General features: G+C 47.7%; 1 protein-coding gene across 1 annotated transcript in view; it reads right to left on the reverse strand.

Annotated features, from left to right (window-relative positions):
• KIRREL1 (kirre like nephrin family adhesion molecule 1) overlaps positions 1-11,392 on the reverse strand; it is a 163,928-nt gene extending 152,536 nt beyond the window's left edge. The window contains exon 1 of the mRNA XM_043963055.1: positions 11,298-11,392. Coding sequence (XP_043818990.1) covers positions 11,298-11,349 — 52 coding nt within the window. The 5' untranslated portion in view covers positions 11,350-11,392. The remainder of the gene's footprint in view (positions 1-11,297) is intronic.
• Positions 11,393-14,329: the final 2,937 nt, after the last annotated feature.

Consider the following 14,329-nt stretch of genomic DNA (forward strand, 5'->3'; position numbering starts at 1 on the left):
GGGGGCAGCTAGGTGGCGCAGTGGATAGGGTACCGGCCCTGGAGTCAGGAGGACCTAAGTTCAAATCTGGCCTCAGACACTTGACACTTACTAGCTGTGTGACCCTGGGCAAGTCACTTAACCCCAATTGCCTCACCAAAAAAAAAAAAAAAAGCTTTATTAAAAGACATCATATTGTACTTTGTGGTATGCACTAATGATAACAGCAATAATAAATAATACTAGCTAACATTTATATAGCACTTTAAGATCTGCAAAACACATTACAAATATCTCATTAGCTTCTCACAACAAGGGGGGAGCTGTTTCTAGCATCCTTTTTTACAGATGGAGAAACTGAGGCCAACAGGTTTAGTGACTTGTCCAGGTTCTCACAGATAGTATATGAGTTCAGATCTGAACTCAGGTCTTCCTGATCCCAGGCCTGGCCCTCAATCCGCTCCCCCACCTAGATGTCTATATAAATGCCAGTTTTTCTTAATCTTGCCCAGAGTCACACATCTAGTTAGTGATGATGACAAGACTAGAGCCCAGATTCTTTTGATTCCCATTCGTAACGACTCCATCAAGCCCTGGACATCTCTTTACCTCAGTTGTTTCTTGGGCTTGCTGGCAGGTGAAAGTTTTACAATGGGGTGGGGAAAGGAACAAATCTTATCAAGAGCTTTCATTATGTCACTCCCTTTGTCAAAAACTAGCCATGGGTTCCCATTGCCTACAGGATAAAGTCCAAACTCCTTAACGAGTCATTCAAGACTCTCCAGTATCTGGGTCCCACATATCTTCCAAACTAATCTCTTATTAGTGATGTGCTCACTCCCTTATGCAGAGTGTTTGCTCCAGCCAGATTGATCTACTCACTGTTCCCCAAGCATGCCAGATATATGTATGTGTGTGTGTATATGTGAATGCATATATACACAGATATACGCACATGTACATATACACATGCATGCACACATACATACATTCCTGCCTCCTTAGTTTTATCAGTTTCCCCTCCTGGAATGCTCTTCCTTTTCCCTCCAACTATTCAAATCCAAGTCATCCTTCAAAGTACAATAAACTAACCAATCAATCAATCAATCAATCAATCAACAAGCATTTATTAAGCATTTACCACATGCCAGGCACTGTGCTAAATTCAGAAAATACAAACAAAGGCAAAAAGCCCAAATTCTTCCTCCAGGAAGTCTTCCAACAATTCCAAGACAGCAGGAATGTCTCTTCTCAAATGCTGACTGGTGTTGACGGTTAAGTGCTACTTAACTGACGATAATAAGGCATTTATAAAAAGGCACTGTAGTATATTGGAAAAAAAAAACAACCAAAACTAGGCTTGATTCAGAAGTGCTCATTTTGAGTCCCAATTCCCTTACTTATTCATTTATGTTGCCTGTGGGCCTCAGTTTCTTAATCTGTAAAATGGAAGGGTTAGACCTTGAATGTAAAGGTTCCTTAAAGCTCAAAAGTCCTATGAATTGTCATATATATACCCTGCCTTACATTATTACCTATCAGTTTTGCTTTTGTTCATGCCATCACCCTACCAAGCTTGTGAGCTCCTTGAGGTTAGGGACCCTGTTATATGTCATATACTGTGTCCTGGTACTCTCCTCATATAGTGCCTAGAACAATTCTAAGGCAAAGAGTAAATAGTCAACTAATATGCCATTTGCTTCCCATGCCCTTTTTTTTTTTTTACAGAAGAAGAGGCTAATGAGAGCACCTCCATCCTCCAGTCACCTCGGTGTCATACTCAGCTTCTCACTCTCTCTCACCCCAAGTAGGCCCAGAGTGGCCAAATCTTGTTTCTATTTCCACAACATGTCTCACATAGATCCCCTTCTCTCTACTCACATAGCCAATGTTCCAATTCCAGTCCTTATCACCTCTCATCTGCACAATTGCAGTAACATTCTATTTGGCCCCTCTACCTCAAGCCTCGCCCCACCTCAACGTATCCTTAACAGAGCTGCCAAAAACAAACCTGAATTGAAGGTCTGACCATATCACTGCCCCCTACCTCTTTTCAGTGCATTCTACTGACCCCCATTATCTCTAGGATTAAATATAAATTCCTTGGGGCAGCTAGGTGACGTAGTGGATAGAGCACCGGCCCTGGATTCAGGAGTACCTGAGTTCAAATCTGGCCTCAGACACTTAACACTTACTAGCTGTGTGACCCTGGGCAAGTCACTTAACCCCAATTGCCTCACCAAAAAATAAAAATATAAACTCCAATGATTTCTATTTCAAGCCCTTTATAACCTGGTTCCTTCCTCCCCCTTTCTAGTTTTCTTACACATTCTTCTCTTTCATGCACTTTATAATTCGTCATTAACAGTCCTTGTATTCATTGTACGTACCCGCACTTACTTGTTTATATGTTGTCTCTTCCATTGGAATGTAAGGGTTTTGAGGGCAGAGGCTGTTTTCACTTTGTCTTTTTTTCTCCCCAATACTTGACAAAATGACTGAAATATAGTAGACTCGATTTGTTGATTGACTGATTAAGTGATTTGTCCCCAAATTATATATCAGGTCAAGAACAGGGACTGAAACTGAGTCATGGGACCATAGAATGACAGTCCAACAGCCTGGTTTTAAAGTGAAGAAAGTGAGGCCCAGAGAGATGATATCATTAACCCAAGAAAATAATAGCCAGCATTTATATAACTCTTTAAGTTTTGAAAGGTACCTTACATATGTTAATGAATTTGATCCTCTCAATAATCCTGGGAAAGTGCTATTATTATCTCAATTTTACAGATGAGGAAACTGAGGCACAGAGAAGTAAACTGACTTGTTCAAGGTCACACTGCTAATAAGCGTCTGAGATCAGATTGGCTTTGAAGTCTTCCTGACTCTGAATATGACGCCCTATGCACAGTTGCACCTTGTTGACTCACACAGGAGCAGAGGCAAAGAATAGTGCTAGGGGGCAGCTAGGTGGCGCAGTGGATAAAGTACTGGCCCTGGATTCAGAAGGACCTGAGTTCAAATTCAGCCTCAGAGACTTGATACTTACTAGCTGTGTGACCCTGGGCAAGTCATTTAACCCTCACTGCCACATCCCCCAAAATGGTGTTAGTAGAATAACTTCATTTACCAAAAAACAAACAAATAAACAAAAAAACCAAATCCAACACACACACACAAACATGGGGCAGCTAGGTGGTGCAGTAGATAAAGCACCAGCCCTGGATTCAGGAGGACCTCAGTTCAAACCAGGCCTCAGACACTTGACACTTAATTAGCTATGTGATCCTGGGCAAGTCACTTAACCCTCGTTGCCCCTCCAAAACCAAAACCAAAAACAAACAAAAAAGAACAGCTCAAGAATCTCTCCACCAGACCACACTGCCTATTATCGCACTAGTGGCCAGCGTCCCTCCCATTTCGTATCCTCTCTGGGCTTCCGCTCCCTCATTTTGCCAGGGTTCTAGAAATGAAAAAGCTTAGAGGAAAATCCTCAAGAATCACCAACTATCCTGGCATTCTCTCTTTGAGTAGTATGGGGACAACTCAGGGGCAAGTGGGGCAAATGCCTTTCGGGCTGGGTCACTGGGCTCAACACCTAAGAGCTAACCACTTGTGCACTTCTCTACCTACTTTCCAAAGATAAGAGACTTCTCTATAAGCATTTAAGCTGAGGCCCCATTGCCTTGTGGGGTATGCTTTCCACCTGCCCCTCTCTAAAGGACTCTCCTAACCAACTGTCATTTCCCAAGGCTACTCCCACTCGAGCCTGACTTCCCATCCTTGCCCAAGATGAATGAAGAAGCAGCAGCCATAGCCTCAACAGAGAAACTAACTGAATTTGCCTGGAATAGCTAGAGATTTCCACCCCTGGATTTAAGACCTTTAATCCCAGGGAGGCTGGCTGGCTGGAAGACACATTTATTTCAATGCGATCACAATTTTGTTAAATGGGCTTGAAGAGAGCAGAGAGGGATGAAGCTCTAGCCCCTGGAGATGACAGAGGTTAATAAAAGTCGTTGGAGAAATTAAATGTGGAAGAAGGAAAAAAGGCGGAGGTTGGAGGGTTGGGGGCCAGGAGAGAGAAGGAAGAAAAATGTGATCTTCAGCCCCATCTGGCACAGATAGAGCAGCCTTCCTCCCAAGAGCTCAAAGCACTTAACGATAGCTCACTGTCTTGTGTATCTGGGGTGGGAAGCTATCACAGCTGGAAAACGGAGGCACCCAGCTGAGACGGGACCGGGGTCACACAGTGGGAGATCTGAAGGCAACCCAGCAATGGAATCATGCTCAGATGGGAAGAGCCCCCGGAAAGAGAATCGGGAACCCTGGGTTCTGGTCTCAGCTCTGCCACAGAAGCACTGGGGGCCCAATCGCTTTGGCTAAATCTTTCTTCTTTCAAATAGGAGGGTTGGGCTAGATGCAAGGACTCCTGCAGTTCTGAATTGTGGTGTGTAAAACTATATGTGGTCGCCTTATTTCTGTCCCAAGTTTGGGGGGAAATTAGCCCCAAGACTGGTCTCATAGACCCTCACTAGGGTTTACCACCTAACGGACTCCATGTGTTTCTGTGACATTGTTGGAGTGTGTCGAATACCCACTGGATGGCCTACAACCTGTGATCCCCATGGTCATCCCCTGCATGTGGTTCTGTTCCCCCACTACATTCACATTCCCTTCCTGTGCATGAAGACTGTGCAGATGACTCGGAAAGGCAAAGACTGGTAAGTCCCCTCAAAGGAGTTTTCTGTTGCCCACTGAAGCCATAAGAGAAGCATGCCTGGGTGTGCAGGGGGATAAACCATGGTGGTTTGCATGTCCCCGGATGAAGGCACTGGAGTACACAGTCTGTAATCGCATACAGAAGAGGCTTGTAGTAAGATGGCATGTGTGGGCCCATATGCATTTGAAAAACCACTGGTCCTAGGTGCCCTTCTCTCCACTCACACCCCCCCCCACCCACAGTCTTGTCCTACCCTGAACAAGGACGGGTCTCAGGAGTTCTTCTGGATGGCTGAGTCGTCATCATTGGAAGAACTGCATTCACATCTCAGTTCTTTTATTTACTAGCTGTGTGAACTCTGATAACTTCACCTCTCTGACCTCAAGCTCCTTATCTGTAAAAGGAGAACATGATCTCCAAAGTACCTCCCAAGTTCTAATAGTCTATGATTCTTTGATGCTATCCATGCTCTTGTTTACCTGTGTGGTGTTGTGTGTGTGTGTGTGTGTGTTTGTATGTGTGTAGGTTTGCTCAAATATGTGTTATAGGGTAGGGATAACAGTCTTAAAGGCTTCCTTCAGGGGCTCCTTAGAATCTTCAAATTGGAGAATTGAGGAAGAAATTAATAACATTTACATAGTACCTACTATGGACCAGGCACTGTGCTAAGATCTCTATTAAACTGTACCTCAACTGATGCTCCCCAAATCATGGGAAGGGGGGCAGCTAGATGGCGCAGTGGATAAAGCACTGATCCTGGATTCAGGAGGACTGAGTTCAAATCCCAGCCTCAGATACTTGACACTTACTAGCTGTGTGACCTTGGGCAAGTCCCTTAACCCTCATTGCTTCGCCAAAAAAAAGGAAAAAAATATACTGGAGTAACCACGGTGAAAAATCATGGGAAGTAGCTGTTATTATTTTCCCATTTTACATATGAGGAAACTGAGGCAAACAAATGTTAAGTGACTTGCCCAAGGTCACATCGCTTGTGGAAGGATTTGAACTCAGGTCTTCCTGATTCTAGACACCTAACTCTATCCACTGTATCACCTAACTGTCTCAGAAGCAGCACCTCGGGGATATATACTCCATCTGAACCTGGTTGTCTACAGAGGGGGTGTCCCTTTGTTTTGAGATTCCCAGCAGATTGGATAGGCAGAAAGGAGGGAGGCCCTGGGGCAACAAGGAAACAAAAGAGCTGGAAAATGAGGAGTTTTTGATCTCTACCCTACTGTTCTGGGTTCCTTTTCTCTCATTTACTCCTAGATGCCCCTTTCCCTTCCCAATGTCAGGTCTTACCGCAGAGGAGGCAGGATTTCATTCCTTTTACTGTAACTCTTCCTCCCTGCCCCCATCCAACTCCAAGACCCATAAAGATAACTTTTATCAAACCCTGGTTTATAGCAGGGGAATTCCTGGGGGAGGGGAAAGGCCTTTCTCCCCAAGGACCTATGCCATAGGATATTGTCAGGAAGTGAAGTTTGGGGAAGAAATATACCCCATGCCTCCCGCCTGGGACCAGGGTGGCAGGACTTAGAAGAAGAGAAGCCTATAACGGGAGCACAATTTCTCCTTGCTCTAGAACTGCCCATCCCAGTCCACTGGCCCCAGCTAGAACCAGGCCCTGGGGAAAAAAAACACTCCTATGATAGGCAACAGAGAAACTTAGGAGGTTAAAGTTCTCACCCCCACCCTGAATGCCCAAAGGTTGTTTTCACATGCTTTGTATCGCATAGCAATTTAGTACTGGGGAGACAAAAAGAGACTGGCACTGGGCAGGGGGCTGAGGTGACATGGGAGAGAGAGCTGGGCACACTGGGAGAAAGAGGTAAGGACTAGGGAGACATTATGGGGAAGGGCAGGGACTAAGGGGAAACTTTGGGGGGGGCGGGACAGAGTCTGGGGAGCAGAGCAGGGTGTGGGGGGGACAGAACTGAAGGGAAGAGGGACACTAGCAGAAAGAGCCATTGGCTCAGCAAAGTCCACTCCAGTTGTGGGGTGCATGCTAAAGGCAAAGAAGAGGAGACCCTTGGCCTCCCACATTCAACTACTACAGCTGGCATCATAACTTCAAATTCGGCAGTGATATTCTACATGAGGTACAGGAGTGAATCTCCTTGTAAATATAAGTCCCAGTCTTCCCCCAGCCAAAGCCAGGCTAGTTAGAAGCTGAGCGTTCAATGGGGTAAATTGGGGTGGGGGTGAGGAGGAATTGGGGGTTGACCTAGAGTCCTCCCAGTGGCTCAGGGATCTACATCAGGGCAGGCAGTGGGTTACCTGGTCTCTACCTCTGCCAGAATCTAGACTTCTTCCCAGACACTAAAATCAAACATTTGTAAAGCACTTTGTAAACCTTAAAACACTATATCATTGCCATTATAATTATTATAAAACTGACAGTTGAAAAGAAACAGGTTCTAGCTTTTCCTCTAGCCTTAGCCTCCTTCACTTTGCCATCCTTGAGTCCTCCCTGAGGTCCCTTCAAATTCAGCATCTATGATCCTTTGACCTTTCATGGTCCATTTTCTGAGAGGGTCATTCCCTTCCTTTCTGTGTCTATCAAAACCTTAAGGACCATTCCTGGGTGCACAGTTTCCAGGCAACATTGTAGGCACTAAATAAACAGCAATAAGTCTTTAGTGACTGACTGATCTTCCCTAGTGGTAACAGGGTGAAAGGGTACTTTGGCACAAACTGTAGGAAGGATCCAGTCACCTCAATATCTTCAGGTGCTTTAATGGAAAGGCAAGAGAATTCTGTTACCAAAAGAGGGCAGAGATGTCAATGATCAAATCAATTAATTGTCAACTAACAAGTATTGTGGTGTGCCCAATTAGGTGCTGTGGGCTGCAAGAAGGGACATGGTCTCTACTCACAGTGAACCCTCAATTCAGTCACCTACAACTGGGGCCAAGGGTGAGAATCTGAGGCCCACAGAGGATTGAGGCCCCCCCCTTCCCAATAAGAATAGGCCTTGGAATAAGGTGGGATATACATCCAAAAGGAAGGGAGAGAAAAGATTTCCCCTAAACTCCCTCCAACAAAAAACAAAAACAGCCCTCTAGGAGAACAGAAATTCCAAAGACTTCTTTGCCACACTGAAAAAAAAAAAAAAGACGCCTACCAGGGTTGGGAGTTGGGGGAAGGGGCACATCTTCTACTACTTCCTTGTCCACATATGCCTAGGTCCAGTTCAATGAATGACCTAAAGATTAGCCTCTAAAAGCCTCATCAGCAAAGGGGAGAAGGAGGAAGATACAGAATCAGATCAGAAATAGAAGCCAAGAAAGTCCTAATTATTGAGTGTGTCTCCTTTTATGTCTCCCTCCTATCCTGCCCCAACCCCATATCAGAGGCTGGGATGGTCAGAGTGGGCTGTGTTGGGGGGAGAGGGTCACCGAACCCCTCTTGCCTTCCTCCCTGTGGATGCTACAGCATATAAAGGGTTGAATCCTGGGATTCCAGAATCCCCTCAGGCCTTCTCCCCCCCTACTCTCCCCCACAGCCAGCACCCTAAAGCATCATCAGCCTAGAGAGCCCTCGGAGTCCTGGGGGGCAGGCACATCCTCCCCTTTGGAGGTAGCTCCGGCCCCCAGCGAGCCTGTCATCCCACATTGCTCTGATTAGCTCTAATCTTTCTTTTTCAATTTCTCCTCCCTGAGACCAGGGAGTGAGAAAATCTCCCAGAAAATGAATTACATATTTCAATTTCAGCGCAATCAGTCTGAGGAGCCGGCGCATGATGGAAACGGGGGGAAGGATAATGGTTTTCATTTAGATAAGATACAGAAAATTATTTAGTGAAAAATGAAGATTGATGAAGCCCATTGAAATTTTTTAAATGCGAATTTTATTTCTCCCCCAGTTGTATGCCCCCTTCTCCTCTCCCCTCCCGTCTTACTGTCTCTTCATCTCTCCCCATCCCCCCAGTCCCCACCACAGGGACCCCCTGGCAACCCACCATTCCTTTTCCCTCCCACTGCCCAACCTCCCACACCAGACTTCTCCCCCTAAGGACAGAGATAGAGTAATCTGAGGATTGCTCTGAATTCTAAATTTACCCAAGTTATCTGTCACCCCACTGTCTCCTTCGATTCCTGATGCCCCATTACCTCCTACAAACACACATACACACACATACACCCCACCCCAACAGCTCCCTAGGAGCCCACAGCCCTCTTCTTCCTTAATTGTATTTGGCTTTCCCCCCTCACCAAAAAAAAACTCCCTTCCCAATACCACAATAAAACACATAACACATTTATATGGTGTTGCCTTTGCCTCCTATTTGGGGGTAGTAGTGATGGAGGCCACACACACAGAAACAGTTATAGACATACACCCCCCCCCCATACACCTTCCAGGAAAGAAGGGGGAGTGGGAAAGGAGGGAAGGAGAGAGACAGAGAGAGAGAGACAGAGAAACGTGCTTTTTCTCTTTCTGACCATTTCCGTCCTCGATGCAATCCACATGTCTTTCCTATTTGCAAGCTGTGCTTTTGTTCCTAGAGACTCAGACATATCCATGTTGCTGGTATGGGGGGTGGGGGGAATGGCCATGGCACATAAACCCCTCCCCCACAACCCCTAAGCACAGACCCAGGCAACCATTCCTCCCCCAGCCTGTCCCCTCCCTCTTCAGCAGCCTGGTTGAGCAAAGTCAGAACTTAAGTCATCTTTCCAACTTTTTGCTAACTGGCCAGGCTGGGCTCTGGCTCTGGCCTTGGTCTCCCTCTCCTCCTCAGCACCAGCCCCACCCCCACCCATGTGCTGCCTCTCCCCTCCAGAGGGGGGTGGGGAGAGAGAGGAACGTATGCCCTTTGGAAGGAGAACAGGGAATCAGGCCTCCCCCAGCCCAAGCCTAGCCAATTTTTGTTTTCAGAACTAGGAAGGAGGAACACTCCGCTCCGCAAACACATAAACACTCCTAAGAGGCAACTCAGTGGGCAGAGCAAACCCCTAATCCAGCATCCTAGTCTAGCGATTACAGTCCCCTCCTCCCCCAATTCCATCACCAGAAATAAATAAATAAATAAATAAAAGATCAGCCCCTCCATTTTGCAGTGTGAGTATTGCATGTCTCTGTAGGTATCTGCATGTACATCTATAGGTCTGGGTCTCTTTGTCTCTCTCTTAAGGGGGTATCCATAGATGTCGTTCTATATGTGTGTGTGTATAAGCCTAAATCTGTTGATGTGTTTATTTGTATCTATTTCATGGACTACATGTGGCTTGGGAGGGAGAATCAGAATGTGACTATGTATTGGTATGTATGAGTGTTAGTATGTGGGTATCTTGGTGTATGTGTATCATTGTGTGTCTATGTGGCTCTCGGCATGTATCTATGCCCGTCTCTATGCGGGTCTATGTCTTAAGTTCGAGTGTCACTCTATATTCTCAGTCTAGCCCCGTGGTTCTATGCATCTTTCTAGCACTCTGTATCTGCCTCTTCGTGTATGGATCTGTCTGCTCGGCTGAGTATGTGTCTCAGTGTGTCTGTATGTCTCAGTGTCTATGTGTATGACTCATTGTCTGTCTCACCGTGTCCAGATCTGTGGATCTGTTTTGTCCCCTACAACCAGACCCATTGGGCTGGGCCCCCTACTCCACAGGTCCTTGTCCCAGTTACAGATGCTACCCGAAGAAGGGTCACTGACACCCTTTCCCTCTTCCTACCTCCACCCCCTATGACCAGAGAATCCACAGAAGTCATAAGCATCTTCCTCTGCCCTCTAGTGAGGACCACAGACTCCAGGGTAACCCCCCTCACCTCTCACTCATTTTCTAAGTCAGATTTAAACAAACACCAACACTCCCTAGAACTGCAAAAGGGGAAAGGGGGCTGGCAACCCCCTCCCACCAAAATAAATAAATACTCAATTTCTGTCCCAGGGATATTAACCGGAGCTTCCTCAACAACTCTCCCCACCGTGGTCAAGCCAGCTCCCTACCCCCATTTTCATCCCCACTCCCAGGGCTCCAGCGGGAGTAGGGAGGGGGCAGCTCTGCATCTAAGGGGGTTTCCAGAGTTAATCAACCCCACAAAGGGCAAGACCCCTCCCATACTCTAAAATCCCAGACAACAGAAAATCCTTGAGCCTTTAGCTAGGACCCAGGCATCCAGGATTTTGGCCACATTCAGGATCGGTTTCCAGGTTCATGAAGTGTAAGTCCTCCAACCCTGGGGGATGCAGGGATCACTTTGTCCGCTCTTTACTCCCACCCTCACCACGATCCCCAAACCTTCTCGTCCTCCGGGCCCCATCTCTCCGCATAGCCAGAGAAAGCAACTTGGAGAAATCAAAAGGGAAACTCATCCCCTTTCTTCTGCACTCCGCTCGCCCCCTCCCCTTGATGCTCCACGACCTCCACCACCTTGCCCACCTCGTGGCCTTTCCTCTCCCACCTCCACCTCCATTCCTAAGCCGGGCGCAAAGTGGGGAGGGTGGAACCGGACTATTCCCCCATCTTTCTCGCGAACCCCTTCTTGTGCTCAGCCCCTTGCCCCCAGCAGGAGGAAGTCAGGGGGTGCGAAGGCGTAGGGTCAGGGAACTAAGGATCGATTGTGGTGGGGGGTCGGGGGTCCTTACCTTGGGAGAAAGTGTCGGAGAGAGTGAGGAGCCAGACAAGGAGGCTCAGCATGCTGTCCGCCCGCCGTCTGCCTGCCCGCCCGCCCGCGGCTGGGGCCCGGAGTTGGCGAGTGAGAGAGGGAGAGAGAGAGGAGAGGGCTGGGGGGAGGAGGGGGAGCCCTGGGGCCCGCCCCCCCGCTCGCCCCCGCCCCCTCCACACACACACACACACACACACACACACACACACACACACACACACACTCCTCTCTCTCTCTCTCTCTCTCTCTCTCTCTCTCTCTCTCTCTCTCTCTCTCTCTCTCTCTCTCTCTCCTCCCAGCTTCTCTCTAATCCCCCTTTCTGTCTTGACTTTGTCTCTCGATGTCTCTGTCTCGCTCAGTCTCGGTGTCTCTTTCCCTCTCTTTCCTCTTCCCCTCCCTCCTTCTCTCTTCCTGACGTCTACTTTTCCTCCGACGGCACCTCCCACATTACCCTCCTCCTCCCCCTCCCCTTCAAAGAGAAAAAAACCCACCAAAACCTTACAACCTCGCAGAAACAAGGATCGAGGGAGAGAGAGAGCGCGAGAGAAAAGGGGAGCAAAGAAGGAGAAAGAAAAGAAGACGGAACCATTGAAGGCGCTGGAGGGGGGGGGCGCCGGTGTGAGGACCCTTCCCCCTACCACCTCCGGGTCTTTTCTGCCTTGGGGCTCCTGGGAGGGGGTGGAGGGGGTTCCCGAGAAGGGAGCTGGGTTGCCTGTTCTTCCTGGAGTGGGGCAGGAAGAGTCTAGACAGAGTGTGAATATTTAAAGAGGAAGCAAATTCTTTAAAGGAGTTGGAAAGCTTGGGAATACTTTCCTACCCCATTCCTGCCCTAACCTCTGGGGAAAAGAACCCCGGAGTCCAAATTTTTCCACTTCCCGGCAAATGCTCTTGAAAGCTAGGAAGTATGCGCCCCCTTTCCCGAATTCCCGTACCCAAAGATAACGGGGCTCAGATCCGAGTCCAAGCGTCTTCCTGTCCCAAACTTGGGGGGGTCTGCTTCACCCCCTCTCAGCTGCATTGCAGAGCAAGTTAAATGTTGTTGGTGCCACTAGGATGAGGAAGAGTAGCACCCAGTTAAGAGGTGACCCTTGCCTTCGGACACCCTTTCCTTTCTTCTGATGATCCCCTACTCCAGCCTTCCCTTAAGAGAAGCAAACTCGAACCTTTTTTTTAAGTCCATGCCTGAATAAAACGCGAGGATCTCTAAGCACCCAGAAATATGGGTCCCTTTCAGAGAAGAGATACAGAAACTGGGGAGGGGGGGGGATTCCCGGAAAGAAAAGAGAGGGGGCTGCACTCCAGAACTCAGGCGCCCAGTGACCTCTATCTTTTACGAACCATGTGACATAACCCGCCTTTCTTTCCCCATCCCCCTGCCCAACTCGCAACCCGTGCGCTAGCAGAAAGAGGCTCCTGGGGACTCCGGACTCCTGAGTTCCAAGTACCTCCAGTTCGAGAAGGGCAAAAGAGAAGGGGGGGGGGGGGAAGGCAGGGCGTTGTAGAGAAGTCGCAGAGATTGCACAACTTTTCAAACGCTGATGTGATCCAGAGAGGCGTAGGCCTTCTTTTTTCCCCTCTGTTTCCAGCTCTCCAAGCCCCCACCCCTGCCCTGGCCTCATCTTTTCAATCCAAGTGCTTTTAGGAATGGCCGTCCGCTTTTCCGTTCCTACGAGTGGCTATCGGCTGCCCTCTGCTGATCGCCGATCGTCACTGCCTCCACCTCACCTCCAGATCCCGTCACTACCCCCTGGGCCTCAGGTTCATTTCCTCACAGAATTAGAATCGTGCTTCCTTACTCTCAGCTCTCGGAAGGAACACGGAGGTAGAGGCGAGGGCCTAGAGGAGTTATATTATTTTCAGTATTGAGGGGAAGATTGGGCAGAAGAAACCCCCCAGCCAAGGTCTAAAAACTTTTTATGATTTGAGCTTTATGGTTTTAATATTAGCCCCAAATTCATTCATTCCTTATGAGAGAAGACATCTAAAGATCATATATACCACACACCTCCCACCCTGAAAACAAATAAAGGAGATTTCTCTCGCTTGCTACTAATGGCTAAAGTAGTTTACCTCTTTTCTTGCACTCCCTTCCCCCAAACCCTGCCCCTCTCCTCCAGTGTCTTCCCAGAGTCCTTCACCCTAACCCCTCTCTTACAATCTCACTCTAGATTCAGCTTCTTCCCCCTTGATTTCAACTCCATTTCCCTTCATCCAGCCTAACTCCCTCTAGCCAGCAAGGCTGAACATACGATGTTAAAAAATCTAACTTTCTGTCTCTCATGGATGCCCAGTGGTTGAAACATTGAGGTTCCCTTCCTTCCTTTCTCTCCTTCAAGCTTTCTTTTCTAGTTCTTCTCAAGCCTTACCTACATTTTCCTCTCTTATGAATCTTTCCCCACCCCTTGGGAAAAAGAAAAAAAAACCCTACCCACCCTTTCCATCCTGGTATTTAGAGTTCTGGCTTACCAAATTATCTGTCCTGTCCCTGAGTCCTAGGGGTACATCCTGTGTTCCCCATTATATTGAGAGCTTCCTAGAGTGTGGGGTCATATCTTCCTTCCTCTGAATTTCCCTCCCTAACACCCAGAGCAAGAGTGCATAGAATAGTGGGGTATGGTATTGATAGAAACTGGGCAGGTGAATGCTGAAGAACCACTGCTCCTAGATAAAAGGAGAGACAGTGCAATTGTGTATAGAGTCAAGATAAATATTAAGACATTTTGAGCACAAAAAACCCCAAGAGGTCAGGGAGGAACCTGGCTGGGCAATTTATGACCATCAGTGGGAGAAGTCATTGCAAGAGAAGGGAATGAATTCCTTTCCTTAATGTGGGCTGAGGACAGCAGAACAATCCTTTAAATTGTCCTCTTCCCCCCACTAAGATGCCAGAGGATCATATCCCTGCTGCCTGTGGAAGAGGGAGGAAGGAAAGATGGATGAGATCTAGATTTTCAGCTTGGGAGAGAGTCAGGGATTCATTTTAGGGTCCTGGAGATTGACAGCTCATTTCGT

This window comes from Dromiciops gliroides, chromosome 4 (genome assembly GCF_019393635.1).
Source record: "Dromiciops gliroides isolate mDroGli1 chromosome 4, mDroGli1.pri, whole genome shotgun sequence".
NCBI lineage: Eukaryota > Metazoa > Chordata > Mammalia > Microbiotheria > Microbiotheriidae > Dromiciops > Dromiciops gliroides.